Raw genomic sequence first — 26,285 nt, forward strand, 5'->3', positions numbered from 1 at the left:
GCAGCCTGTCCTAATGAGCGATTATGACTTGGATAGGAGCTTTTCCTGCAGGAAAAACATGGAACCGAGCTCCGAACGTGGGCTCTCAAACGTGGTGTCAGCCACAGAGGAAGGACCTGCTTCACTGATTCTTTAACTTGGGGCACATTGCATGAAAACAAGAGTTGTTAGTTCAAGCAACTCCGATGAGCCTTGGTCATTTAATGCAAATTAGTCCTGAGTAGATACTCAAATACACTTTATTGAAAGGAAGATTTTAGAAACAGGACACCACAGTGTCTGTGTCCGAGCAGTACCCTCCCTGATGTTCGAGTCTTCTCAGCAGAATGCGGGTGGTATGTTTTCAGTCTTACTCACAAACATCATTCAAGATTAATACATTACCAAACGGAGGCTGAAGACACTGACCACGTGACAGCTACCTTCCCCCCAATGTATTCCTCTCTAAACACGAGGACTTATTTTGTGGGTAGATGGGGGAGTGAGCGAGTGAGTGAGTGAGCTCTTTGCCGATTGGTGCTGTTTGCTGTAGACATTGCTGGTGGCTCTGTGGGGCGCCCTGTGCTCACCCTCAAAACAGACATGAGTTGTCACCACATCCCAGACACGACCCATCCTGCCTTGCTCCCAGAAGCTCTTGTGGGGTGTTCGAGAGTGCAGCATACTGTACTTAACACCCTTAAACTGAAGGATAGCGCTGCCACTGGTCTGTATGTGCATCTGTGATGGGGGGAGGGGTCATGGCAAAAGCCATGGTGTGGAGGTCACATCCTTTTCCTTCGCTGTGAGATGTAGTAACCACCTTAGACAGGGAAGGATGTGTTACTTCCTGGGACAGACGCTGCAGAGGGAGCCCTGTAGAACCTGGCTGAAAGTTAGAGTCCTCCATAACGGGAATTACAGTTGAAAATGATGTGTGCAGTTTAAATATCACGGGTGGCTCACAGCACCGGGAGTCTGAACGGGGAAGATTCCAAAAGTTTTGTGCCACCCTGGGTGTGACATGGTTAGACCCTGTCTCAAAAAATGAAATAGATAAATAAGGTCTAAAGATGTGATAGTTTCTCTGGGGGTTTCGGCCTTTAAAGTAATGCTAAGGAAAAAGCCCCTTCTTCATCCAAGATTATAAAAATGTTTTCCTTATACTGATTTTCAATTGTTGATTTTGCTAGGGGTATTTATACTGTAGTTAACGGGGAAATTATCTTGACCTAACCAAGTCAAGTATATAGCCAGTTTTCCAAAGTGTGTTATTGAGAAATCTGCTGTTTTATCAATCAGCTTGAAATCAGACTCTGCCCTTTGTTTTAGCTTCGATTCTTAGAGCCAGGGTCTCTTGTAGCCCAGGCTGGTCTCCCGCTCTCTCTGTGGCTGAGGATGGCTCTGAGCTGCTGAGCTCCTGCCTCCGCCTCCCCGAGGATGAGTGCAGCACCGTGCCCAGTTCCCCGTCTCACAGCCTGTGTCTGGGCTTCTTCCTTAGTCTGGTCAACCGTGTCTCCACGGAAGTCACTGCAGATTCATAGTTAATGGCAGCTTCAACAAGAAAGCTTGCTTTTCGCTTGCCTAGGAAGCGCAAGGCCCTGGGTTCGGTCCCCAGCTCCAAAAAAAAAAAAAAAAAAAAAGAAAGCTTGCTTTTGATGATGTGGCTTTCCTCAAAGAGTGAATTGGAAAAATGGCAGCTTTTGCTATTTGACAAATTGAAGAAACTATAATATTTTTTTCACTGATTTTAGATATGATCAGTCCTATTTGTAAAACACCTTGGCCTGGCAACTTTTGTTTGGAAAAAATTTAACGGGAGAGGATATGTTATCGAGTCCCCAGAGGAGTTTACTGATAGCCTTCTCCTAGGCCCCCTCACCTCACTGAGACTACTCTAGGCGTGTGCAGATCAAGGAAGCCAGCAGGGTTAAGACCTCAGGCTGCAGGGTCAGGTATAGATCCAGGTTCACACCTTCTTGTGGTTCTTGCTTCTCGGTGTCCAGCCCTCTCATGCTCTCCCCACTTGTCCTAAGAGAACCCAGAGTGGATAAGCTGGGATAAGTGGACATCGACATTTTGACAGTCTGGGATAGACCAGTCAACCTTTCTAACCTTGTAAAACCGCCCGTGTCCTTGCTTTTCCCGGTTCCCCGAGGGAACACCTACTCTCTTCTCAGCCAGGGATGAGTCTGTCACTACGTTGAGACATTTGAGTATAATGCGGAAGCCGGGCCCAGGCCTCCTATACTCCTTTCTCACTGTTCATACCTCTGGTCTGTGGTTTCTCCTGCTTGAAGATTCTTCCTAACTCAGGTGTCAGCCCATCTTTTGCCTCTACTTTGCGCTCTGCAGTTCTTCCAGGAAAGTAAGGAAGCTGGTGAATGTTCACTCCTGTGTGTCTGCCGTATATCTGCCCACATCAGCATGACAGGGGAGGTTTTAATGACCAGTGTATGAAAAAGACCTCCTCCTCCTCTCTCCCTTGTCAGTCATGGGGCACACCTAGCTGTCACCTGCATAAAACCATTACCCCCATACGCATACACTGGTATGTATGGTGTGTGTGCGTGTGTGCATGCGTGTGTGGGGTGTGTGTGTGTGTGTGTGTGTGCGCGGGGTGTGTGCGTGTGTGCATGGTGTGTGTGTGTGCATGCGTGTGTGGTGTGTGTGTGTGTATGTGTGTGCGCGTGGTGTGTGTGTGTGCGTGCGTGTGTGCGTGTGTGCGTGCGTGTGTGGTGTGTGTGTATGTGTGTGTGGGGTGTGTGTGTGTGTGTGTGTGTGCGTGGTGTGTGCGTGTGTGCATGGTGTGTGTGTGTGCATGCGTGTGTGGTGTGTGTGTGTGTATGTGTGTGTGCGTCGTGTGTGCATGGTGTGTGCGTGTGTGCATGCGTGTGTGGGGTGTGTGTGTATATGTGTGTGTGTGCGCGTGGTGTGTGCGTGTGTGCGTGCATGTGTGGTGTGTGTGTATGTGTGTGTGTGCGCGTGGTGTGTGTGTGTGCGTGCGTGTGTGCGTGCGTGTGTGGTGTGTGTGTGTATGTGTGTGTGGGGTGTGTGTGCATGGTATGTGTGTGTGTGTGCGTGGTGTGTGCGTGTGTGCATGCATGTGTGTGTGTGTGCGCGTGGTGTGTGCGTGTGTGCATGCGTGTGTGGGGTGTGTGTATGTATGTGTGTGTGTGCGCGTGGTGTGTGCGTGTGTGCATGCGTGTGTGGGGTGTGTGTGTATATGTGTGTGTGTGCGCGTGGTGTGTGCGTGTGTGCGTGCGTGTGTGGTGTGTGTGTATGTGTGTGTGTGTTCGCGTGGTGTGTGTGTGTGCGTGCGTGTGTGCGTGTGTGCGTGCGTGTGTGGTGTGTGTGTATGTGTGTGTGGGGTGTGTGTGCATGGTGTGTGTGTGTGTGCGTGGTGTGTGCGTGTGTGCGTGCGTGTGGGGTGTGTGTGTGTGTATGTGTGTGTGCGTCGTGTGTGCATGGTGTGTGTGTGTGTGCGTGTGTGTGCGTGTGTGCATGCGTGTGTGGGGTGTGTGTGTGTATATGTGTGTGTGTGCGCGTGGTGTGTGCGTGTGTGCGTGCGTGTGTGTACATGTTTACAAACATATAAGTCAGGCCTTGGCCTTTTTGGCAGGTGATTGCATCCTGCCTTCCTTAGGTCATTGATAGATTGCTTTCTGATCACCAGAGGAAACATTAGTTTGAAAATCCCTTCCCATTAGATGCTGTCAACTCTGTCTTAGCACGGGGAGATGGGAAACAGAAAGGACACTGGTTAGAACCCTACATCATTGTAAATAAATACCCATTCATGTTATGCCCAAGTCATAGGGACCCCAAAGACCACCAAGGAGCCAATTCCGATGCAAACTCTTTTATTGGTTTTTTTTTTTTTTTATTGGGAGCTTGTGAGCAAGGATTCTCTCCGTTCCCCGTTGCAGTGAGTCAGGGTGAGAGCCCCAAGTCTAGGGCTGTAGGGTATTTATTGTACAGCAAACTTGGGGAATTTCTATTTGGGTCAGCAAGTTAATATTTTAAAAACTGCATTTCCGATGTGATCTGCAGGGACCGGACACAGGGGCAAACCCACCCGACAAACAGGATGGCCGAGTTATCTATTCTCTGCGGGATGTCTTAGGTGTCTCTGTGTACCTTGACCTGCCACTGGGATGTTTGCTCAAGTGGACTCGTGGTTTTCTTCCTGGAACTGGAGTTTAGCCCCTGGTCTCCTACAAAATGGAGTTTCTTCAAAAAGGGAGTCGGTTGGGCTTTACAATTTACTCTCCTGAAAACAACCCATACTTTTTTTGTTTCCTGGATGTTCTTGAGGTCAAGCCACGACTGTCCCAGGTCCACAAGGCCCTGGGCTGCTCACTCTTCCACCTTGGTCACCCTGGTTTAAGACCTCTCCGAAGTTAACCTTTGTCTCCCGAGTAGACCTTAAGTCCCTATGTGTCCCATGCCTTCCACATGGTGGACTCAGTAGCTCTTAAGTGAATGGAACAAACACAACCAGAAATAGGCATCTGAGTCTGGGCAGACCCAGGAAAGTGGTCCTGTTTGTAGAGATTCAGACCCAGCTGCAGCCTGGGCCTCGGCCGGAAGTGACCTCCTTCTAGCCACCCTTCAGCTCTGACTTAGGGATGAAGGGAGTCTGGCCTCATTCTTGTTCTACAAGCTGAAGATTAGAAATCTCTGCCCCACGGTGGGACTGGCAGTGTTCCTGTTGGGTCCCTTGAGACCCCAGAATACCATCTGTGGGGTGGGTCTGTTCTTGGCCGTGCGTGGCTGTTAGACTCGCAGTTCAGTGACCACTTTTGCTGTGAGAGCTGAGTTGCTTTGGGCCTGAGGCAGGTAGAGAGCCTTTTGGCTCACATTCCTTCAAAATCTGAGGTTTCCCTGAGGCCACTGGTCGGGTAACACTCTCCTGTGGACTGAGATATCTCTTCAGTCTCTCAGTCCAACCCAAGCATGAGCGGGGATGCCACAGGTGAGGGGCCCCTCCCTGGAACCTGAGAAGCACGCAGGTGCTCAGAACTCTCTTTTCTCTCTGAACTCAGAAGAGCAGTTACTAAGTTACTTAGTTTTGTTACTAAGGGGTCGTGGGTGTAGCTTGATCTGGACTGGGTCTAGCTGGAAGACGTGCCCGTTACTCTGAAATGTCTTCAGAGCCCTCAGCTCTCCTCAGACTCCCAAGCCTTAGCCACATGTGTCCGGCAGGGCTGTGTACCTTGGTGCCTTGCACCTGTCACTGCCTTCCTGGCCGTGACAATGAGAGAAGAGTTTACTCTTATGTAAAGCGTAATTAACAGAGTTTGGGTGACTTCAGTAAGGGCCCGGCCCATAAGAACATGGACTCAGATATGTCTCCTGGGACCACTATGACGGTAAAGAATTTATAAATAATTGTATCGGTCTTTGCTGTATTGTAGGTATTCAGTTAAAAATAACAACTGTTTGAACTTTGATTTTCTTAATAGCTAGCTCCACTTCATGAGTCTACATCTGCCTTCCTGCTCCATTTCTCCCTCCCCACATCTGCCCTCATATCTGCCATCCCCACATCTGCCCCCTCCCTTCCCAACATCTGCCCTCCTCCCCTCCCCACATTTGCCCTCCTCCCTTCCCCACATCAATCCCCCTTCCCTCCCCACATCTGCCCCCTCCTTTCCCTACATCTGTCCTCCTCCTCCCCTCTCCACATCCATCCTCCTCCTCCCCTCCCCACATCTGCCCTCTTCCTCCCCTCATCTGCCCCCTCCCCTCCCCACATCTGCCCTCCCCACATCTGCCCTCCTCCTCCCCTCCCCACATCTGCCCTCCTCCTCCCCTCCCCACATCTGCCCTCCTCCTCCCCTCCCCACATCTACACACAATACCTTTATCTGTCTGCTTCCTTTCCCTTACTGTTGCTTTCAGTTTTTCCACTGACTTTCTGTTCCTTCTGGAAACCTCTGATGCAGCTAAGTGGTCTGTCTTCCTAGGATCACATTTGCTTGTTCTGAGTAACTCTTGGATTTTATTCCAGTATTCTCTGTTGCTTGTAATGCACAACTCAACTCGTAATTCCCCTGTAATATGGGAGCCACCGGCCCTGTCTCCAGCAAAGCAGGTCAGGGCAGTGAGTGTGTGCGTGTGCTGAGTTCCTAGGGAAAAAGGGCGTCTTAGAAGTGCAGTGGTCTGGGCCTTGCAGCCAGCCGGCACCTTGCCCCGGGTTTAGTGGTCTCATGGTAAAGGGAGTTGAGCAGAGAATAGGACCACAAAGGTGTATGTTTGTAGATGTGATGGTGGTATTGGCTCATAGACTCACTGAATGTCTTGTTAACATGCAGACCCACTCCGGATACTTCTCCAGTCTGTACCCTCATCACCATTTCGGCCCATTCCCGCATCACCACTCGGTAAGTGCCCCTCATTTCTGCCCCAGCCACTTCCTGCCCAGTTCTTCCTGCTCCATGGACAGCTACACAAATCCCTGCTTACTGGGCCTATGAATGTTCTCTGCCATGTCCCCAGGCTGCCCCAGGAGTAATCCAGCTCAGAGTGTAAGCACCAAGCCACCCTGGGCGCCCCCTGACCTCTGTGGCCTCTTAGGTGGTGCTAGCAGTTCAAGCTGAGCCTGGGCTATGCAGTGAGCTTCAAGCCAGCCCAAGCTGCATACAGAGTAAAATCCTTCCTTAAAGAACAAAAAGACTAGGGCTCCGTCATTAAGAGTGCATGCTACTGTTCAGGAAGACTGGAGTCCCCAGCACCCACATCAGCTGGCCCAGTCACTTGTAACTCCAGGTCTATGGGCTCCAGTTTTTGCCGGCATCTATCTGCACTCATGTGTACACACACACACACACACACACACACACACACACACACACACACTTACTTACTTACTTACTTTTTAAGACATACTAAAAACACAAAGGACAAACCAGTTAGAATGTTAATAAACTAAGGAAAAGCTGCCAGTGGGCAGGGTGTGTGGCTCAGTTGGTAAAGGGCTTGCCGTACAAGTGTGGGCCTCGGTTCAGATTCTGAGCATCCACATAAAAGCCACGTATGCCAGGTGCTCTGAGAGGCTGTCATAGGGGATCCCTGAGTCTAGGTCAGTGAGCTCCAGGTTCCACAGGACACTTCACATCAACCCTAAGGCAGAGCAGAGAGGGTCATTCAGGGAGATACCAGCATCAGCCTCTGGCCTGTAACATGCATGCACACATATGAACATGTACACAGGTGTCCCGACACACCACACATTTTTGTGCCGGTGATCTTTAATCAAATTCTAGCCACCAAAGACACATCGTTCCCACAGACCCCTAGAGCATCAACCACTGGCAGCCTGGCCTAAGAGCTTCTGACTTTCTCCAGGGGTTACCAGGAGTGGTGGGGCCTGGTCACAGCAGGGTGAGTCCCTAGTTCTAGGACGGGCTGCACAGCTTTCCCTCTGTCCTTAAGCCAGGAGTGTTCAGTGACTTTTTTCAGTTTTATGTAGTATTGTGTATGCAGCCTCACACCCACCACAGCACCCTGTGGGGGTCAGGGCAACTTTCAGGAATTTTCTCCCTCCCCCGGGATTGAACTTGTGTCGTCAAGCTTGCATGACAAGCATTTTAAAAAAAAAAAATCCGCTGGGCCATTACAAGTGAACCCATTTTGGTTCTTGGAGGAAGACCCAGGAAGCATATAGATCAAATCTGTCTGTCAGGGACAGACAGCTGTGTGTGCCCTGCAAACACAGGTACCCAGAGGTCCTTGCAGGCTCATGCAACCTCGCTTGGGCTCAACTTCATTCCTCAGGTTCATCTGTAGATAGGGCACCAGGCCACACACTGACAAGCCATTTTGGCATCTCCCTTCTATGTTGGGACTCTTGGGTACTTGGCTGGGCTGTGGGGTGACAGGTCAGTGACAGCCGTGTGCCTGTTCTCTCCTAGTACCCAGAGCAAGAGACGGTGAGTCTCTTCATCCCAACGCAGGCTGTGGGTGCTATCATCGGGAAAAAGGGGGCACACATCAAACAGCTGGCTCGATTTGCCGGTGCCTCCATCAAGGTAAGATTGTTGGCTGCCCGTCCCCACGGTGTCCTTGTCAGTGCGAGGGAATTCTCAGAGCACCCAAAGACGGGATCTGCATGATGTATTCCCACGACCACTCCTGTCTGCTCCATTCATCATCTTAGCCCTTTCCTGTTTGGCCAAACAGTGAAGTTAAAGACACTAGTAATGACCAAGCCTGGTCCCCCAAGGATTGGAGATAAAGGAAAAAAAGGTCAAAGTTCGTCCCAAGCTAAGGGATGCGCTTAAGCAGAACGAGCATCCGTGCCTAGCGCTCAGCACGTTGATGCTTCTTTTAGCCCAGGCTTCAAGGACTTGCAGACTATGAGAAAGCAAATTAAAAAACTTTCTGGGAAGTGGTGATAAAGTCGTAGACAGACAGAGGCCAGGTCTGAGCTGAAGGCTGGAAGAGGGAAGTCCCCTTGGTGTGTAACACTGGTGTGTGCAGATGTGGCTGTAATTAGCCCCCGTTTTGCCCCACCCCTGGCCCCCAGTCATCAGGGATTGTTTGCCACAGACCTGCCTCCAGCCCAGCTGTTGCTCTGGCCCAGCACGCGACTGTGGCTCCGAAAGCCCCGTGAAATGCTTCCGGAGACGCTTTCCGTTGTTACGGGAGAGAATTTGCTGCCATGAGACAACCCAGAATTATGCCAAGCCTCATGACTTAGAGAGAGAGAGAGAGAGAGAGAGTAGAGAGAGAGAGAGAGAGAGAGAGAGAGAGAGAGAGAGAGCGCGAGAGCACGAGCCTACTCTCTCTCCCTAAGATCTGGAGTTTTCCCACAGCAAGTGTGACAAAACCAAGACCAGAATAATCAGAGTTGCACATTATGAGGACAGTGGTGCCCCTGGGAAAGATGGTGTCTTGCTGCACTCTAAGGCTACATCCTTCTGTGATTGCAGTTAGAGGCTCACACTCATACTGGCGGTTAGCTAGCCCAGTGGGCTGTGGGTGTGATGAGGGCATGAGGTGCTCTATGCCCGATGGCTTGGCACAGGTAATGCCCTGGCCTAGATAATACAGAAAGCAAGGGTGACCGCAGCCTGGAGCGCCCAGGAGACCTTTGTTAGACAGTTTGGACCAAAGGGCTTCCTTTACCCAAACCTCACTTTACAGGAAAAAAGCAAGACACACAGAGAATAGGGCTCACTGGGACACCTAAGTGGTCAGCCTCAATCTCAGAGATTCCATTGACCACTGGGATTCTGAGGGTCTGCTCGGGTGACCACAACACCTTCCCCATTTGCTGATGCTTTGAGAAGTGGGGCCCAGGAGATCTGACTGATCTATCCAAGGCCACAGAACTAGTGTGTGACAACCAAGGTTTGCCTAGATGGTCCTGGAAGCTCCCATTCATCCTCATACCACAGAGTATAAGTAATCAAGGCCAGAGAATTCCTCAGAGGTCTAGCCTCCTCCTAGACCAGTGCAGGTGACCATATGCTGAGGACGAGTGTTCACAAGAAAACTGGGGCAGCCCTAGACCCTGAAGTCCCAGAGTAGACCTGGTCTTAGAGCATAGATGAGGTGATCTAGAGACTGCATACTCACAATGTGATGGGAGTGCCACCTCCCAGAGCCTGGGCTTCCTTTCTGAGTGACTCTTTAATGGATTGCCTGCCTGCCTGCCTGCCTGCCTGCCTGCCTGCCTGCCTGCCTGCCTGCCTGCCTGCCTGGGACATGGCTTTAAAAAGCCTAGGCTAACTGTAAACCGTGTATCCTGTGATGACCTTGAACTCTTGATTCTGTGCTTCCAACCCCGAGTGTGGTTGGTACTGTCTATGCTCCTCTGTGCAAATAAATGCCCTAAAGAAGCTGAGAGTTGAGAATTGCGTAGGTCCTTGCACGATGCACTATGTGCGCACGTGTCACTCCTGGATCACCCATAAGGTCCTGTTGAGCTGACCTCTAACCCTAGTCTCAAATGCTTCTCCCATCTTGGCCTCCTCGGTAGGTAGAACTGCTGCCTGGAACTACCAGATCCAGCTCAAGTCTGTTGTCAGCGTCTCTTCCTCCTCCTGTAAAGATTTTTTTTTTTTAAATCAGAATGTGCTGGGAGGAAAATGTAATAAGAACCTGACACAGGCTTGGCCCTTGTGGCTTTCCGTAGCTGCAGAGGGATACAGCCCTGTCCTTGACTCTAAAGCCAGAACCCCGTGGCTGAAGCTGCCAAGTTCTCATGCTTACTGGAACTGGAACTCGGCCCATCAAGTTCACTTTCATCCACTTTCTGGTTTTGGTGGTTTTCTTCACTGCTTAAGCCTTTGTTTAATCCCTTTCCACAAGTTGGAGGCTTAGCTGGATACAGCCTTGCCCCGAGGTCACAGTATTCTTTACTCCATTTAGCATCCGCTTTTCTTTAAACTTTTTATCTTCGAGCACAAGACTTAGTTCTATTACACATACGGGCGCTCCTTTTCTCCTCAGACTGTACGTTTTTTTATATTTTTCCCTGGTCGGCTTATGAGAGTGGCCACTGATAACCACGTGACAGAGTCAGTCCTAGGCTGACATTAATCCAAAACTCTCTAATTTAGCCTCAGACAGGTTTTTTGTTTTTTGGTTTTTTTTTGGATAAGTGTATAAAGCCACCACTTTCCCCCTAAAATATCCCAAGAATGGTCTCCAGGTCATGTACTAATATTCTTCCCTATGAAATGTCGTCACTTGGGCCTCCACGGTTCAAATCGCTCTCGGCATTGTCTTCATGCTCCGTGAGCCCTGCTTAAACCATTCAGCTGCTTTCCTCATCCAAAGTCCACCAAACAGGGTTGTCAGGCCTGTCCCGGCCACACTCACTCCACGTCTTAGTCTGTGTTGTAGTGCTGTGAAGAGATGTCATGAGCCTGGCAACTCATAAAGCATTCATTTGGGACTGGCTTACAAGCTCGGAGATTTAGTCCATTCCCATCGTGACAAGAAACACAGTCACATGGCCAGACACGGTGTTCTGGAGTTTTACATCTAGTACCACAGGTAGTAGGAAGAGAGAGAGAATGGGCCTGACCTAGGCTCCTAAACCCTTTCCTCCAACAAAGCCACACCTCCTAATCCTTCCAAACTAATGCCACTCCCTAAGCAATCAAGTACATGAACCTATGGGGGCCATTCTCATTCAAACCACCAGACACCTCTAGTCAAACTGTTGGTGTGGTCTCTGTATTCTCCCTGGATTAAAAAGCTTGCCGGCTCGGTCTTCCCGAATGAGGGAGGAAGTGCACAAGGAAAGGGTTTGCAGAGCTGTGAGTGGAACCAAGGCAGCCTCATCATTTACTGACGGACATGGCTGCACTGTCCCCCTTGTCCTTTACAGCTGGCTCATGGGTATTGTGAGTTGGAGCCAGGCTGATCTTTCCTGCAGCTACATAGGATTGGACAGTGCTGCTGACTCCCTCTAGGCCCTGGCGGTGGGCAGAGCCTGTGTTTTGTAGGAATTGGCTGGGGGAGAGGCAAGTAGCTAGACAGTTCTCACTGCAGGGAGCAGTGGTAACTACTGACCTGCTTAACCTGCTCTAACCAGCCAATGGCCCAGATTTAGTACTGAGAATTAAGGTCGTGACTTCCTAAGACCCGGGGCTGAGGCAGCATCATGTCAGACAGTGCCTGGGATCTGAAGGCAGAAACTTCTCATCAACCAGTGTCAGCAGAGGGTCCTGGCATCAACCATTCCTCTTTCCTTGAACCGCAGATCGCTCCAGCGGAAGGTCCAGATGTCAGTGAGAGGATGGTCATCATCACCGGGCCTCCTGAAGCCCAGTTCAAGGTCAGTGCTAAGGACCACGTTAGCCCTGCAGGCTCTGGGTCCAGGGCAGACCGCTCAGAGATACTGAAGTTCTGGGGGGACCCTAGTGTCCGTTTCTCCTGCTGCTTGTGGGCGTCAGACTTCAGCCTGATCCCTCACTTCTCCTCTGTGCTCTGCCTTCTCTCCTCAGAAAGATAGGCTGTCAGTTAGTGTCCAATCTGTTGGCCTTCAGCCTCCAGCTGTGGGCATTAGTGTGGGTGCAGAAGAGAAGCCTGATGTAGTGGGAGTTCTGACAGCCATGAGGGAATTCTGGTAACGCTGGGGAGAGTTCTTCTTCTGTGAGGAGCATCCCCTTGTTTCTGATGCCCTTCCTCTGGGAAAATTAAAAACTTGAATATCGAGAAGTCAGAAATGTGTATTAATTTGTAATGGACAAACAAAATAAAATATATCACGTGAAAGACTATTATTTTGTCATGAAAGAATGAAGTATCCATGTATGCCCAGGGATGAGCCTATGCACATGAGAGCATGTAGGCATGGCTTCCCAGACAGGAAGTGTTGCATAGCAACCTGTGGAGAAAGAAGGGGAACTGGAGGTTGTTGGAGAATGGGAGTAGGAAGGGGTGGGACCAACTGCTGACTGCCCTGGTGGTGGTGGTGGTTGGGGCAGCAGGGCCAGTCCCAGGGCCTCATACATAGCGGGTAGCAAGCTCTTGGCCACTGAGCCATACTCCTTGCCCCCTTCCAAGTTTTTTTATTTTGTTTTTTTTCAAGTTTAATACAGGGTCTCACTAGGTCGCTCAGGTTGGCCTTGACCTTACAAATTTATTTTTTGACCTCGTAATTTTTGTCTTCAGCCTCCTGAGAAACTGAGATTATGGGCTGGTGCCACTAATGGGTAAAGGGATAGAACCAGAGTATCACAGATACTGGCGATGGTCCCACAGCACGGCCTGCCACTGACGTGCGTGCTGAGACGATGACTTTACTAGCACATGTGGGGCCATGAGTTTAGTTCCCAGCACCACAGACGGGAACTAAAGCAGCAGTAGCAGCAGGTTCAGACTTGCCACATCCTGTCACCACCGCCCTCACAGCCTTCAGTAACAAGAGAGCTGAGCATGCAGTGGAGGGGCAGTTATGGAAGGCTTAGACCAGTGCAACCAAACAAACCCTTATAGGCACTGGGGATGTGGAAATAAGAATGGAGTTGCGGTGGACCAGTTGGCCCAACATGGACACGCATGTTTTCTAGAGGAGGCAGTCACAAGCCATGAAGCTCAGATTGCAGAGTGAGGCAATGCACAGGCACCCCTGGCCCTGAGACAGCTGTGCTTGGACGGAGAACCGCACTCATCCCTGAGGCTCCTAGCTCCCTCCTCGCACTGGCAGAGTAGCGTGGCCAGCTGCTGGCCCAGTCACCTGCTTCTTCTCAGGGATGGATCTTGTTCTCAGGCTCAGGGACGGATCTTTGGGAAACTGAAAGAAGAAAACTTCTTTAATCCCAAAGAAGAGGTGAAGCTGGAGGCCCACATCCGAGTTCCCTCCTCGACAGCTGGCCGGGTGATTGGCAAAGGCGGTAAAACCGTAAGTTGGCTCCTGACTCCCTCCCCTAGATGCCTCCCCTGCCCTGGCCAGGCCTGATTTCCCTCAGATCCTCACTGCCTCTTCTGCTCACTCGCAGCATATGCAAGGGCCTTGGGCCGACAGACTTGGGTTCTCCTGACACATGCTCGTGGGTGAGGCATGAAGATCATTAGCACTGCTCTGACACTGAGGGCCCAGAACAGGAACCACTCTGTACCTCCTAGCCTTGTTTCAGACACCAAAGACAAGAAGGCCTTCTGACATACATACATACATACATACATACATACATACATACATACATACATACAAGCACACACACAATCATATGCACACTCGTACATATACACTCACATACATACTCACGCTACCACACACATTCACACACAATCACATACACTCTCATATACACACTCATCTACATCCTCACTCTAACACATACACTACACACACACACACACACACACACACACACACACACACCAGCACTCTACCTGGTTTCCAAGTTCAGAGGCTACAGCCCTGACCTATGCTTTCTCCAGATGGCCGTCTCAAGGACCCCTCCCTCCCTCCCTCCCTCCCTCCCTCCCTAAAATCCTGTCCTTTGGTTCCTTGACAAGTCTGATGTCTGCTCTAGGGGAGTTGACTCAGCAAAAGGTGAGAAAAATGTATTTGTAATTTATGTTTTCGGTGATAGAATGTGCACTTATCAAGTATGGGACCCTGGGTTCAATGATCAGACTCTCAGAGAAACATATATTAATCCCAGACCTGAATAGGGTGTATGTTGGGTATGAGTGTGTTCTGGAAGTTGACTTCCTCACTAGCCAAGTGGGCGACTGGACCAGCCCCTGTAGAACTGGGTGTGACTTTGTTGGAACTGCAGTGCCCCGGGGAGCTCAGATTAGAGATGTGGTGAGTCATGTGTGTGCAAAAGAATACACACAAAAAGACTGCAGATTACACACAACCGAGCGCCCTGTGGAGTTGAAGCCTGAACCTGTTAGAACCAGTCACTGAGTTCTCTGAGTCCCCAACTGTGCTTGGCTCTCCCCATCATGCCAAGGATTAGGGACAGACAGGACCTCTCTGCGTTTGTAATCCCAGCCCTCTGGAAATGGAGCACGGAGGATCAGAAGTAGATAGTCATCCTCCCCTGAGTACCAAGTTCAAGGCCAGCCTTGTCTCAGAAGAAAGGGGAGGGAGGGAGGGAAAAGGAAGTTGGTGGTTTATGCTGTGCCAGACAACAGACCACATAAATCATGACTAGCAGCCAAGAAGCAGGTTCAGAAGCAGGCTTCAAATGTGGGCTGTCACTGGGGTCCCCACGAGTATCTGCGGAATTAGAACGTTTGGCTTAGAGGTGGCTCCATGGAGTCAGGACTACCCTTCATTTTTCTGTCAATCAGCTATTTGGAGCCCAAGCCCACACCTGGCTTAGGCAGAACAAAAGCAAAGAGGATTGAGCCCCATTGCCTCCTTTACTCCTGTTTGCTAAGCCCCTCCCCCTGCCTCCCTAGCCACTCCCCCTCTCTCCCTAGCCCCTCCCTCCACAGCCAGAGTGTTGGCTTTGGGGTGGGGGTGGGGACTCGCCTCGATCACTGATCACTGCCTTCTTGGCCTTCCCAGGTAAATGAGCTGCAGAACTTGACAAGTGCAGAAGTTATAGTGCCTCGTGACCAAACGCCAGATGAGAACGAGGAAGTGATCGTCAGAATTATCGGGCATTTTTTTGCTAGCCAGGTACTACTAACTATTCTGTGAGAACCCTGCCTCCTGCCCAGCTGTTCCCACTAGTTCAGATTTTGTATTTGTGTCTCCAGGCCACCTGCTTGAGCTCCTCCCCGCTGCCACACACACTGTGGAACCCCTCCCAGGCCCCCTGCCCTCAGGGATGGGAAACTGTTGGTGCAAGGCCCTTTGGCATGCTTAAGTTGGGAGTGTAGCATCCCTAGCCCTCCCAGGCTTCCTCAGGAGCCGCATGTCTGTTGGGCAAGCCACCACAGCAGCCAGATGGCAGGTTTCACTGGAAGATTCAGGAATACTCAGGAAGCCCCTAGTTTCCGTGGCTCTCTTCCCTGCCTCCCCAGTGCTTGGAGAAAAGCACTGCAGGTGACATGGCCTTGCTGTCTTGATGGCTTTGCGATTTGCTGAGTGGGTTTTGGAAGAGAGCAACCGTGAACCTCCAAGAGCTCTTCTCATACTTGTCGGTGACTTGCCCAGATGCTCTCTGACCTGACCCCAGCAGTTGCTGCCTGGGTCAGTCTCAGAGTTCATCCTGTGGGGAGCTGGGGCTCACAGTCGAGCTCGAGATGTTCAGGCTATGCCCGGGTTCTAGTCTCTCCCTCCTTTCCTGGTGTTTTTAGTGCTTTGGAAAGGCAAGTGGGTCATAGCAGAACTCAGCTGTGAGTGGCAGGGCCCTCGGCCTCTTCCCCAGTCACTGACCCGCTACTGCTGCTTCGTGGCCAGTCCGATTACTGTGAACTCTAGGCTGCTGGTTCCTCCCCCTCCCACTCCTGTGAGCTCCCCGACCCCTACCTTGTACCCGGCAGGCTTGGGGTGAGGTGGAGAGAAATTCTGCCCTTGACTGCCAGGCCTGGGGGGAGGCGAAGTTGGCTCAAGCATCCAACGTTTCCTTTCTCAAGCCCCAGACCCTCTGTTTCCTATGGAGCCTCAGGACTGGCATTGTTCCGTTCTCTCTACTGCAGACTGCACAACGCAAGATCAGGGAAATTGTACAGCAGGTGAAGCAGCAGGCGCAGAAATACCCTCAGGGAGTCGCCCCACAGCGCAGCAAGTGAGGCTCCCACAGGCACCAGCAAACAACAGATGAATGTAGCCCTCCCAACACCTGACAGATGAGACCAAACAGCCAGCAGACCGGGAGCAAACCAAAGACCATCCCGAGGAGTGAGAAGTCTGCAGAGAAGCCAGGGCCTGCAGACCCCTGCACATCCTGGGATCCAGGAGGGCACAGGGAAGGCCAGGATCTCCAGAAACATCGCTCGGCCTGTCCCCAGCTTCCCCTGGCTTCTGCAGGCTTACCAGCCATCCACTGCCCATCCACTCAGATTTCTCCTCAGCTCCCAGGACGCTATCCCTTTCAGTTGAACTAACATAGGTGACATGCTCAAAGCAAAGTGAGAGTCCTAGCGGTTTCTTTGTTGTGAGAAAGCTGTCTCTGCGCATGTCTGTACATATCGGAAGGGGAAGGATGTTAGGAAATGTGGCCTGTGGGTTACACAGGGCGCCTGCAGCGTTAATATATTTTAGAAATAATATATCAAATAACTCAACTAACTCCAATTTTTTTACTCAGTGATTAATTTTGTTTTCTTTTTGAAGAGAAAGCAGGCTTTTCTAGACTTCAAAGAATAAAGTCTCGGGTGAGGTCCATTGGTACAGAAAGGAACTTTGAGCCACCCCCACGAAAGTCACTTGGAGGGAAATCTTGTCAAGGACACTTACTGGCAGTTGTGGGTCACCTGTGTCTGTCAACAGAAGGGATACCGTCCCTGAGGAGGGGCCCTAGGCCCTCGTCACCTGTCTGTCCCCTACACCCACTTCTCAGCTTCACAGGTTTTAGACTGGTTTTTATTTTATTTTTTTATTTTTATTTTTTTGCATACCGCTATATATTTCTCTGTCTCTCTCTCTTTAGCTCCCTCCCCTGCCTTCCTCCGTCCTCTTTACCCGAAATTCTTTTGAGTTCCTTCATCCTTTCTCTGTTCCCCCATATCTGTGCACCCCTGCCCCCACCCCAGGCAAAGCAGTGTTCTGAGTACCACACCACACACACGGATCAGATGCAAACCGCACAGACCAGCCTCAGCTTACACTTGGTTACGCAAGCTAACAAGAGCCGGAGGTAACTTGTCCTAGCATTTGGAAGAGGAAAGCAGGAACCCACCAAACAAACCAGCCAACCAGACAAAGAAAAACCCCACAAAGAAAGAATGTACTCTCTTTTTTACATCTTGGTCTATAAGCCATCAACGTTTAGTGAAATTATTTCTTTCTTTAAAAATTTAAAGCGCAGGAGAATAGCAATTTATACGAGGTCGTTGGCCCAGGGCGTTAAATTTACAGATTTTTTTTTTAAATGAGAAAAAAAAAAAAACACACACAAATAAAGCTACCTCAGGTGTTTTTTACCTCAGCACCTTGCTCTTGTGTTTCCCTTAGAGATTTTGTAAAACTGATAGTTGGAGCATTTTTTATTTTTTTAATAAAAATGAGTTGAAAAAAAAAAAAGACGAAACTGCCAGCCCAGCGCGGGCGGCAGCCCAGGTGTGCAGCTCTTCTGTCTTCCGCTAGCCAAGAGCCTACGTGGCCTTCTTGTGGACAAACCTAAAAAAATGTTTATTTTTAAAAAAAATGGTGAAAGAAAAACAGAGAATATTGGAGCCGTCCTGAATTTCAATAGGGTACGTGCCGTGAGGGCTTTTGCGCTGAAGGATGACCACGTCCTGGTTATTGTGAAGAAACCATGACAACTACCAGCCTGTGATGCCGGTTTCCTCTACTGCAAACAGTGTTCTGTGACAAAAAAAAAAAAAGGAAAAAAAAATATATCCAAGCTAACAAGATGCTGGTGTCTTGGTGTCTCATTTTCTGAGTGTTGGGTCTCCCAGAATATCGACTGAAGGCCTGGGGGAATAGCAGGTAGACAGTCAGAGCTGGACAGCTCCTTGGCTACAGGGTTCAGCAAGCCGCTGTGCAGGCAGCCCTTGCAGCCTTCCCTGAGGTATTGAGGGGGGGAACCCTCACCCCTGGGTCCTTTGGAATGGCAGTGTTTAAGCCCCCTGGGTGATTGAGGTGCTGATCATAGAACTAGAGGGCAAACTGCATTGCAAGCTGGGCCGCAGCCTCTGTGGCTGTCAACCTTCCTAATGCTGTGACCCTTTAGTACAGTTCCTCCTAAGATTATTTTGTGGCTACCTCGTAACTAGTTTTGCTACTGTTACTGAATTGTAGTGTAAATGTGTCTTGTAGTCTCCTTAGGCAACCTCTGAGTCATGAAGGGGTTTGACCACCCACAGATTGAGTTAGCCACATCCCTTCTAATTGTCCTTCTTTAAAGCAATGGAAACAAAAGCTTTAAAATATACAAACTTAACAACTTTTCATGTTCCAAGCTCTGTGGGCGTGTAGCTCAGTGGTAGGTGCTGTCAGTACACAGAGCAAAGGAGTGGCAAGAAGTGAGGAGCTCCTGGTGCCCGGCTGTTTGCCTGCTAAGACGACTGTTGGAAGATGACTAGTTGCCATCTCCAGGAGGGGCTCACCAATTGCCCCAGCCACATCAGAAGCGATGTGAATATGGAGCTGGGTACTGTGGTGGAACTGGCATAGCCAGCAGGAACACAGATTAGAAGAAAGTGGGATTTGCTTTGCTTGGTTTTTGTTGTTTGTTTTATAAGATAAGGTCCTGGTGTGCAGCCCTGGCTGATGTGGTACTGGATGTGCTGCCTAGGAACTCCGCAATCTTCCTGGCGTTCAGGGTAGATCTGTTCGTGGGAAGTGGAGCTTACAGGTTAGAGCCATTTTTGTTTTATGCATCTCTTAAACACAGTAATCCAAACTTAAAACACAGCTTTAACCACCACAGGATCTAGTCAGGGAGGGCTCAGAGAGCTCTAAAGCAATACTGGCTCTTGTCAGTCATCCTGGTTGCTCACCAGCGCTAGAGGATAAAGCCTCTGTGGAAAACACCACATCTTGGTTGCAGTATGGAAAGGAAGCTGGAAGTGTTCTCCTTGTCGGCTAATTTTCAAAGTGTTATAAGATGTGATGCAGGCAGCTCAGCAAGAAAAGACACCAACGGTCTCACCCAGTTGAAGGATCAAAACCAACCTGCCGGGGACAACCAAGGACTCCATGTTGGATTTGAGGGAGTCCATGCTTTATAGTGTCAGCTGGTCAAGACTCATGCACAGGCCCAAGGAGGTAAGATGTCACTGAAGCCTTTTATACCCAAACTTTTTCATGTGTGAAAGCTTTAGAAAGGTTTTCCTTTGTAAGGATTCAACCAAGAGTATTCTCAGGTCACGAATAGTGGCTCACCCTGCAGTCCCAGCTTTCAGGAGGCCGAGGGTGGAGGGCCACGGTCAAAGCCAAGCTGGGCTGCACGGTGAGACTCTTGTCTCAAATTGTAGAAATTATTTTAATTCCTGACCCAAGGCTTCTACCCTGCCTTGATCATTGAGTTCCTGGATCAAAACCACACTCATCCTTTCATATTTACAGTATTCCTTAATCAGTGCAAAAGCCTACCCTCCATGCTATCAGAATCTGCCTTCATATTGATAACCCTGAATTATTACTATGTTTCATCTGGGCTGCTCTTAACTCCAGTTGGACAGCCCACAGGGCTACAATTTTATGACTCACCTAATCCGTGGCGGTTTTTCCTTCTCTCCTGCACCACCTTCTCCGTCCCTAAGTGAGGGAACCCTAAACCCCACCCATGTCTCTTCTGCCCAGCTATTGACTATTAGCATCTTTATTCACCAATCAGAAATAATTTAGGGCAGGGTCACAGGATCTATGTGCAGACTCCAGGTCTTGAGGGCCCCCTCCCCAATACTTAGCATTTTAATAGACAATAAAAGGCAAAATCTCAACACAAAATATAGAAAAGGATCAGTAAGATAACTTTGTTGGGGTCCAGGAGCTGCCCCACAAACCATGTGAACTCCGATCTCAATCAGACAGGGATAATTTATTGAGCATATGTCCCAAGATTGATCAGGGCTGTAGGTCAGACTTGAGAGCTGACTGAGACACTGAGTTAAGATTACAGAGCTTTTAAGCCTAAAATCCACAAACATCTGTGCCAAGTTACTCCACCAATCAGGATTTAGGGATAGGGGATTTCCTCAGGAACATGTCTTTGTTGTACACTTATCCTGCTCCCACTGGCTGGGGTATTCAACTGTGTCAGGCAGGGGACTTGCCTTGTCTAACATTCATGTCTTATCCAGAATGTCAGTTATCTTCCCTCATGTCTGGTTTTGCCAAGTAGGATATCAGTTCCCAGGGAGGTTTTGGGAACTTAAACTTTACTCAACCCCTACTCAAAAAGGAAGGTTTTTTTTAAGATTTATTTTTTTTTATTTTATGTATGTGAGTACACTGTCATTCCCTTCAGACACACCAGTGCCCTGCTGGTCACTTCTGTGGTTCATGGGTGTTATGGCTGGGAAGGACTGTTGGTCACCTCCCTCGGTGGAAGTGTACATAGAACCTTCTGATACCATGAAAGCTAGTCAGTCCTCAGGAAGAGGACTTTTCAGGTCTGTTTAAGCCCATGGATCTCTGGGCCCCGATTCTGAAGTGCATAGTGCCTTCCAGCCCTGGGGAGAAACCAAGGGTAACAGCGATAGGCTGGGTGACAGGTCAGGAGTCCCTTAGCCCTGGACAACAACTCAAAAGAGGGCTTCTCCTGTATGGCATTGGGGCATTTCTTAGAGTTTTTATGTAGAGATCTTACCCTTCCAATGGTGTCTTGGTTAGGGTTTCCATTGGTATGAACACACACCATGACCAGGGCAGCTCCTATAAGGACATTAAATTGGCGCTGGCTTACAGATTCAGAGGGTCAGTCCATTATCTCACGGTGGGGAGCACAGCACATGTAGGCAGATGTGATCCTGGAGCAGCTAAGAGTTCTTCTATACCTTGAGCTGCAGGCAGCAAGGAGATTTGTGTCACTTGGAGTGGCTGGAGCATATATGAGACCTCCAAGCATGTGCAATGACACATTTCCTTAAGACTGGCCACACCTACTCCAACAAGGCCATTCTTCCTAACAGTACCACTACTACAGGCCAAACATTCAAATGCATGCATGAGTCTGGGGGGGAGGGGGCATGTCCGTTCAAACCGTCACCCTTGGCTAGGTTTATTCCTAGATTCTGCATTTTCTTTCAGGCTATTGTCAGTGCTTGACGTTGGAATAGAAAATACCAAAGGAAAAACTATTGATTTGTGTAGGTTGACTCTGTGTCCTCACAGAGCTGCATTTCTTCCCAGAAGTTTTCTGGTGGGATTTTTGGAATCTCTAATGAATAGTATCCTATCATCTGCAAATAGAGATAGTTTGACCTCTTTCCCTGTTTCTATTCCTTCGATTTCCGTGACTTACTGCTCCCGCTAGCGCTGCCAGCAGTGTTGAAAAGGAGTGGGGATAGTGGATATGCCGTCTCATTCTGACTCTGGTGGGATTGCTTCAAGGTTTTCTCCATGTATGACGAAGTTGGCCGTGGGTTACTTGTATGTGGCTTGTATTATATCGAGGTGTGTTCTCTCTAGCTTTATATTCTCTAGTACCTTTTATGATAAACTTGGATTTCATCAAAGTATTTTTTCTGTTTCTATTGAGATGATCATGTGATTTTTGTCTTCAAGTTTGTTTATGTGATTTACTGCATTTATCAACTTGTATAGGTTGATCCATCCCTGCTTTTGGGGGATAATTCCAACTTGGTGGATAATCTTTTTTATTATTATGCTTGCAAGCATTGTTTTTGAGTCCATGTTCATGAGTTATATTGGCCCATAGTTTTTTTGTTTGTTTGTTTGTTTGTTTGTTTTGCCTTTACCTGGTTTACTAATCAGAGTGATACTGGCTTTGTGGAGCACTCCCCTCCCCAACCCCACCCCCTTTGAATGGTTTAAAAAGGATCTTCTCTGAATGTCTAGAATTCTGCTGTGAATCTATCTGGTTCTGGCTTCTTCTTCTCTTCTCTTCTTCCCCTCTTCTTCCTCCTCTTTTTCCTCCTCCTCCTCTTCCTCCTCCTCCTCCTCCTCCTTTTTCCAAAAGCTTTTTTATTACTGTTTCAACTTCCTAATTTTTTTATGAGTTTGTCAACAAGTTTGTGTGTTTGAGATTTAAATGCTATCAATTTTAAGTTTTATTGCATGTGGTCAAATAGGATACAAGGAGTTATATCAATATTTTTTTATTTGATTTGTCTCAGGATGTGGCCTATTTTAGAAGTGTCCACAAGCTGTTGAGTAGAATGAGTATTCTTTGGTGTTTGGAGAGAATAATTTTTTTTCTTTTTTAAAAACATTTATATGAGCACACTGTTGCTGTCTTCGGTCACACCAGAAGAGGGCATCAGATCTCATTACAGATGGTTGTGAGCCACCATGTGATTGCTGGGAATTGAACTCAGGACCTCTGGAAGAGCAGTCAGTGTTCTTGGTCGCTGAGCCATCTCTCCAGCCCTAGATAGAATATTCTCTAGTATCTGTTAAGTCCACTTGATGCCAATTAACTAGTATGTTTATTTTTTGTTCAGATGACCTATTGATGAGAGTAGGCTATTGAAATTGGCTAGTAAGACTGGGCTGATGTGGGAAGTTGGGGTATAGAGTGGGGTGGTACAGGCAGAGAAAGGGTCTTGTGGATGGATGTAGGTAGTGCAGGTTTTGGTGGAAGTCTAGAGGTTGACTTCAGGAGAGGTAAAGAGGTAGGACCTTGACTAGATCTGGCAAGTTGCAAAACAAAAACAAAACAATTTGGGGTGCTAGGGTGTACTCACCAGGTGAGACCCTGAAAGATGTGGGAGGTCTGGGCGTGGAGGTCCCCAGAATTTTTATCTTTTTATCTTCTATCAACACCTTATTTTCCTATCGTAGGTACATATTGATATTAAAGGATGCTGTAAAAGGCATCAGTTACTTGGAAATCACACTGTATAACTGCCATGTGTTTGATATGTGACATATACATAGTGTGTGCTTGGGATGGTAGAGCTTTTCTTGATACACTTGAAGCACATGCTCCCTAAAATTCTACGTTGTTCTGGCAGCTTCCTGGAGACAGGAAGTCTCTAGGGATACAGACTCGATATCTACACTGAAAAATGCTAGGCTAAGGCATTTAGCTAGGCATAGTTGTACATGCCTGTGAGCCCAGCACTCAGGAAGCTGGGGCAGGGGGATTGTTGCAGGCTTGAGAACAGTATGTTGAGGCAGTGCGTTCCAGGCCAGCCTTGATTATAGAAACCTTTCTCAATACAAAATAAAAGCAAAAGACATAATTAACATAAAACTCTCATGTTGGCTACGCATCTCCAGGCAGAAAAGATTCTCCATAGTCATGAGCCAGATTGCTTTCTAAATCGGAATGTGTGTGTTTTTGTGTGCATGTGTGTGTGTGTGTGTGTGCGCGCGTGCATGTGTGTGTTGGTGTACATATAGAGGTCAGAGAACATTTAGAAGTTGGTGTTCGGGGTTGGGGATTTAGCTCAGTGGTAGAGCGCTTGCCTAGCAAGCGCAAGGCCCTGGGTTCGGTCCCCAGCTCGAAAGAAAAAAAAAAAAAAAAAAAAGGATCTAGAAGTTGGTGTTCTCCTCCCCCCCCCCTCCCCCCCCCAAATTCTGGAGAGTGAACTCAGTTTCCTGTTGAGCCATCGTGTCAATCTCAGATTTCCTGTCTTGTCACTTATATAGATAAGTAACAGGACTTCTACTGAACACATTTAGGAAAGGCCGCTGTACAAACCAGAGTAATTAGCCCACAGATTTCCATCAAGGATCTGGAAACTTCTGGCCTGTTTGGTTAGATGGATCATCTTTAAACTCATTGTGCCTCTCTCTTTCTCCCTCCTTCCCTGTCTAAAAACAAAAACCTTTTCATGTTGTTTTCAAGTCATTAGTTGAAAACCAGTGTTTTCAACTATTGGCTAAGGGTTTAGAGTTTATAGTTTATAGTTCAGTGATGGCACTTGCCCAGAATACCAAAGTCCCTGGATTAGAACCTCCACACTAAGAAATGAAACAGAAAATTTAGAGCTGGACAGACCTCTATTGATTCAAGACCAGTCTCATTTACCTATCATAAAACAGGCAGGGCCTGGTCTCAACTTGTTTTTAATTATATATGTATGTGGTTTTGCACAAGTGAGTGCAGTTGTCCAAGGAGGCCAGAGCAGAGAGCATTGCATCCCTTGGGGTTAAAAGCAAGTAATATATCTGTGTTGTGTAATGGACATTGGATAACATTTATTAATGAGTTTCAATAAAAAAAAATCTAAAAACCACTTGAGATTAATTTGTTGGAAAGTAGATAAAACTAGTATTCCAACACACCCCAAAGCATTTGTGTATATTAAATAATTAAAAACTGTAAATTCATGGCTTCCCCTGAATGTTAGGCCACACGCCCTCAGGTCTGGCTAACCTGGTCTCAGTGGTAGGCTCAGCCACCATGTGTCCGTGTCACAGCAAGCCAACGTAATAAGTTCTGAAAACTTATTTGACATGGACTTTTTCTCAAAGTTAGTTCACCGAGTCATTTAAATAATGTGGGTTGACTACGGTACTTTAAATTGTGTCTGTTTTTGGGGTTCCTGGGAAGACTCCCCACACTCACACAAGGTCACAGCATGGTGGTCATCCTGTAAGTGAAAGGGAACACTCAGCAAACCCCAGCAGTCCCCAAGTTGTGTCCAGGACTTCAGAGAAGGAGCAGGGGTTCTTAACAGCCTTATTTGGCTCAGGTAGAATCTGTAATCAGGGATGCCGTCAGATGGCTTTCTCCGTATCGGCTCCAACATAGGGTAAAGTAGAAGTATAAAGCACTCGGCAGCAGAAAGTGTGTTTCTTAAATTTTTACTCATTTTTAGAGAGACTATGGGCTAAACAGAACAATGCAACATTTCTTTCAGGTTCCAAAGTTGAAATTCCACAAAAAACGTTACTTGCTTTAATTTTGCTGACTCACTAGTTACACCAAGGGCTGTTTATCACTTATTTACTCTTCTCACAAGCTGAATGTAACAATTCTGTTACCCACACACTTGTTTGTACAGAGAGAGACATCAGTGCCTTGAGAGCCATGGCTTCCGGCATCTGAGCTTGGAGTCACAAACTGAGGTAAAGCAGTGCGTCGTAGTTTAACGTTCTCTACGTGCGTGTTTTACCGTGTTCTGTAAAAGTCTCGCGGCGTATGCACCTGAAGCGGATGAGCGAGGCCGAGGGAGGCGAGGTTGTCCTGTCATTCCTCCTGATCCTGAGGAAGGGTCTAATCACCCTGCCTCTCTTCGCTGGGAACTGGGACTATCGTTGTGAGCAGGAGCCCAGCTTGTTTGCTATGGATGTGCTGGCCTGAGACTAAAAGTCAATTCTGGCCTCACCACTGAACCATCTCTCCATCTTCCTTTCTGAAGCTTAAGAACACCTGTCAAGAGCACACACAGGGCAAGCTTGAGGATATCCATCAGCCGCCACATTAGCTACAGAATCTCACCTGGGCCATCTAAGCAGGACTGAGCCAACAGAAACAAACCTATCCAAGCCCTTAAAATTCCTTTAAAGTGCACTTGCTTATTACTCTTTGGTCCATCTGTTGGTGTGTGCAAGTACGGAGTCTGAGGACAGTGTAGGGAGTCGTTTTCACCTTCCAGTGTGGTACTAGGGAGTCACACTCAGGTCACACTGCTTTCCATAGGCCTGGGTCAGAAATTCTCAGGCAGAATTCTAGCTCCCAGTTTTCAGTAGTGTAGACATGGTCAACTTCTGGGCTCTCTGGCTAGACCAGCTGCCTGATCTGGGCAGCATCAGTGGCACAGTTCCTAGGGGGTCTAGGCTAAAGGAAGGGGTCCCCGTGTAGTCTGCTTGGAGGAGACAGCATGGTTTCCTCTGAATGTCTGGCTAACCTGGTCTGGGTGGTAGGCTCAGCCACTTCGGTCAATATCACAGCCCAGCTACCATGACCAAGGCCACTTCAAGTCTCACGGAAAACAGGTTAAAACAGGTTTCAACAGCTACCACCTCTGATCAGCTGCCCGGACTTTCCGAGAGAGAGCAGATGTGTCCATTTGTATCTAACATGTGAGCAGCTTTTCTAATTTTTATTTTTTTAACCAGAACAAGTTTGGAAGGTTGAAGCAGAGAAAAGAGGAAAAATTATCAACATACTGCTAGG

The 26,285-nt window shown here is 48.4% G+C and overlaps 1 protein-coding gene across 2 annotated transcripts in view; it reads left to right on the top strand.

The window, feature by feature from the left end:
• Igf2bp2 (insulin-like growth factor 2 mRNA binding protein 2) overlaps window positions 1–17,920 on the top strand; it is a 99,986-nt gene extending 82,066 nt beyond the window's left edge. For both annotated transcript variants that reach the window (NM_001270598.1, NM_001270599.1), the window contains exons 11-16: window positions 6,300–6,368; window positions 7,899–8,015; window positions 11,705–11,779; window positions 13,217–13,348; window positions 14,978–15,091; window positions 16,057–17,920. In NM_001270598.1, coding sequence (NP_001257527.1) covers window positions 6,300–6,368; window positions 7,899–8,015; window positions 11,705–11,779; window positions 13,217–13,348; window positions 14,978–15,091; window positions 16,057–16,149 — 600 coding nt within the window. In that variant the 3' untranslated portion in view covers window positions 16,150–17,920. The remainder of the gene's footprint in view (window positions 1–6,299; window positions 6,369–7,898; window positions 8,016–11,704; window positions 11,780–13,216; window positions 13,349–14,977; window positions 15,092–16,056) is intronic.
• The last annotated feature ends 8,365 nt before the right edge of the window (window positions 17,921–26,285 follow it).

Source organism: Rattus norvegicus, chromosome 11 (assembly GCF_036323735.1).
Source record: "Rattus norvegicus strain BN/NHsdMcwi chromosome 11, GRCr8, whole genome shotgun sequence".
NCBI lineage: Eukaryota > Metazoa > Chordata > Mammalia > Rodentia > Muridae > Rattus > Rattus norvegicus.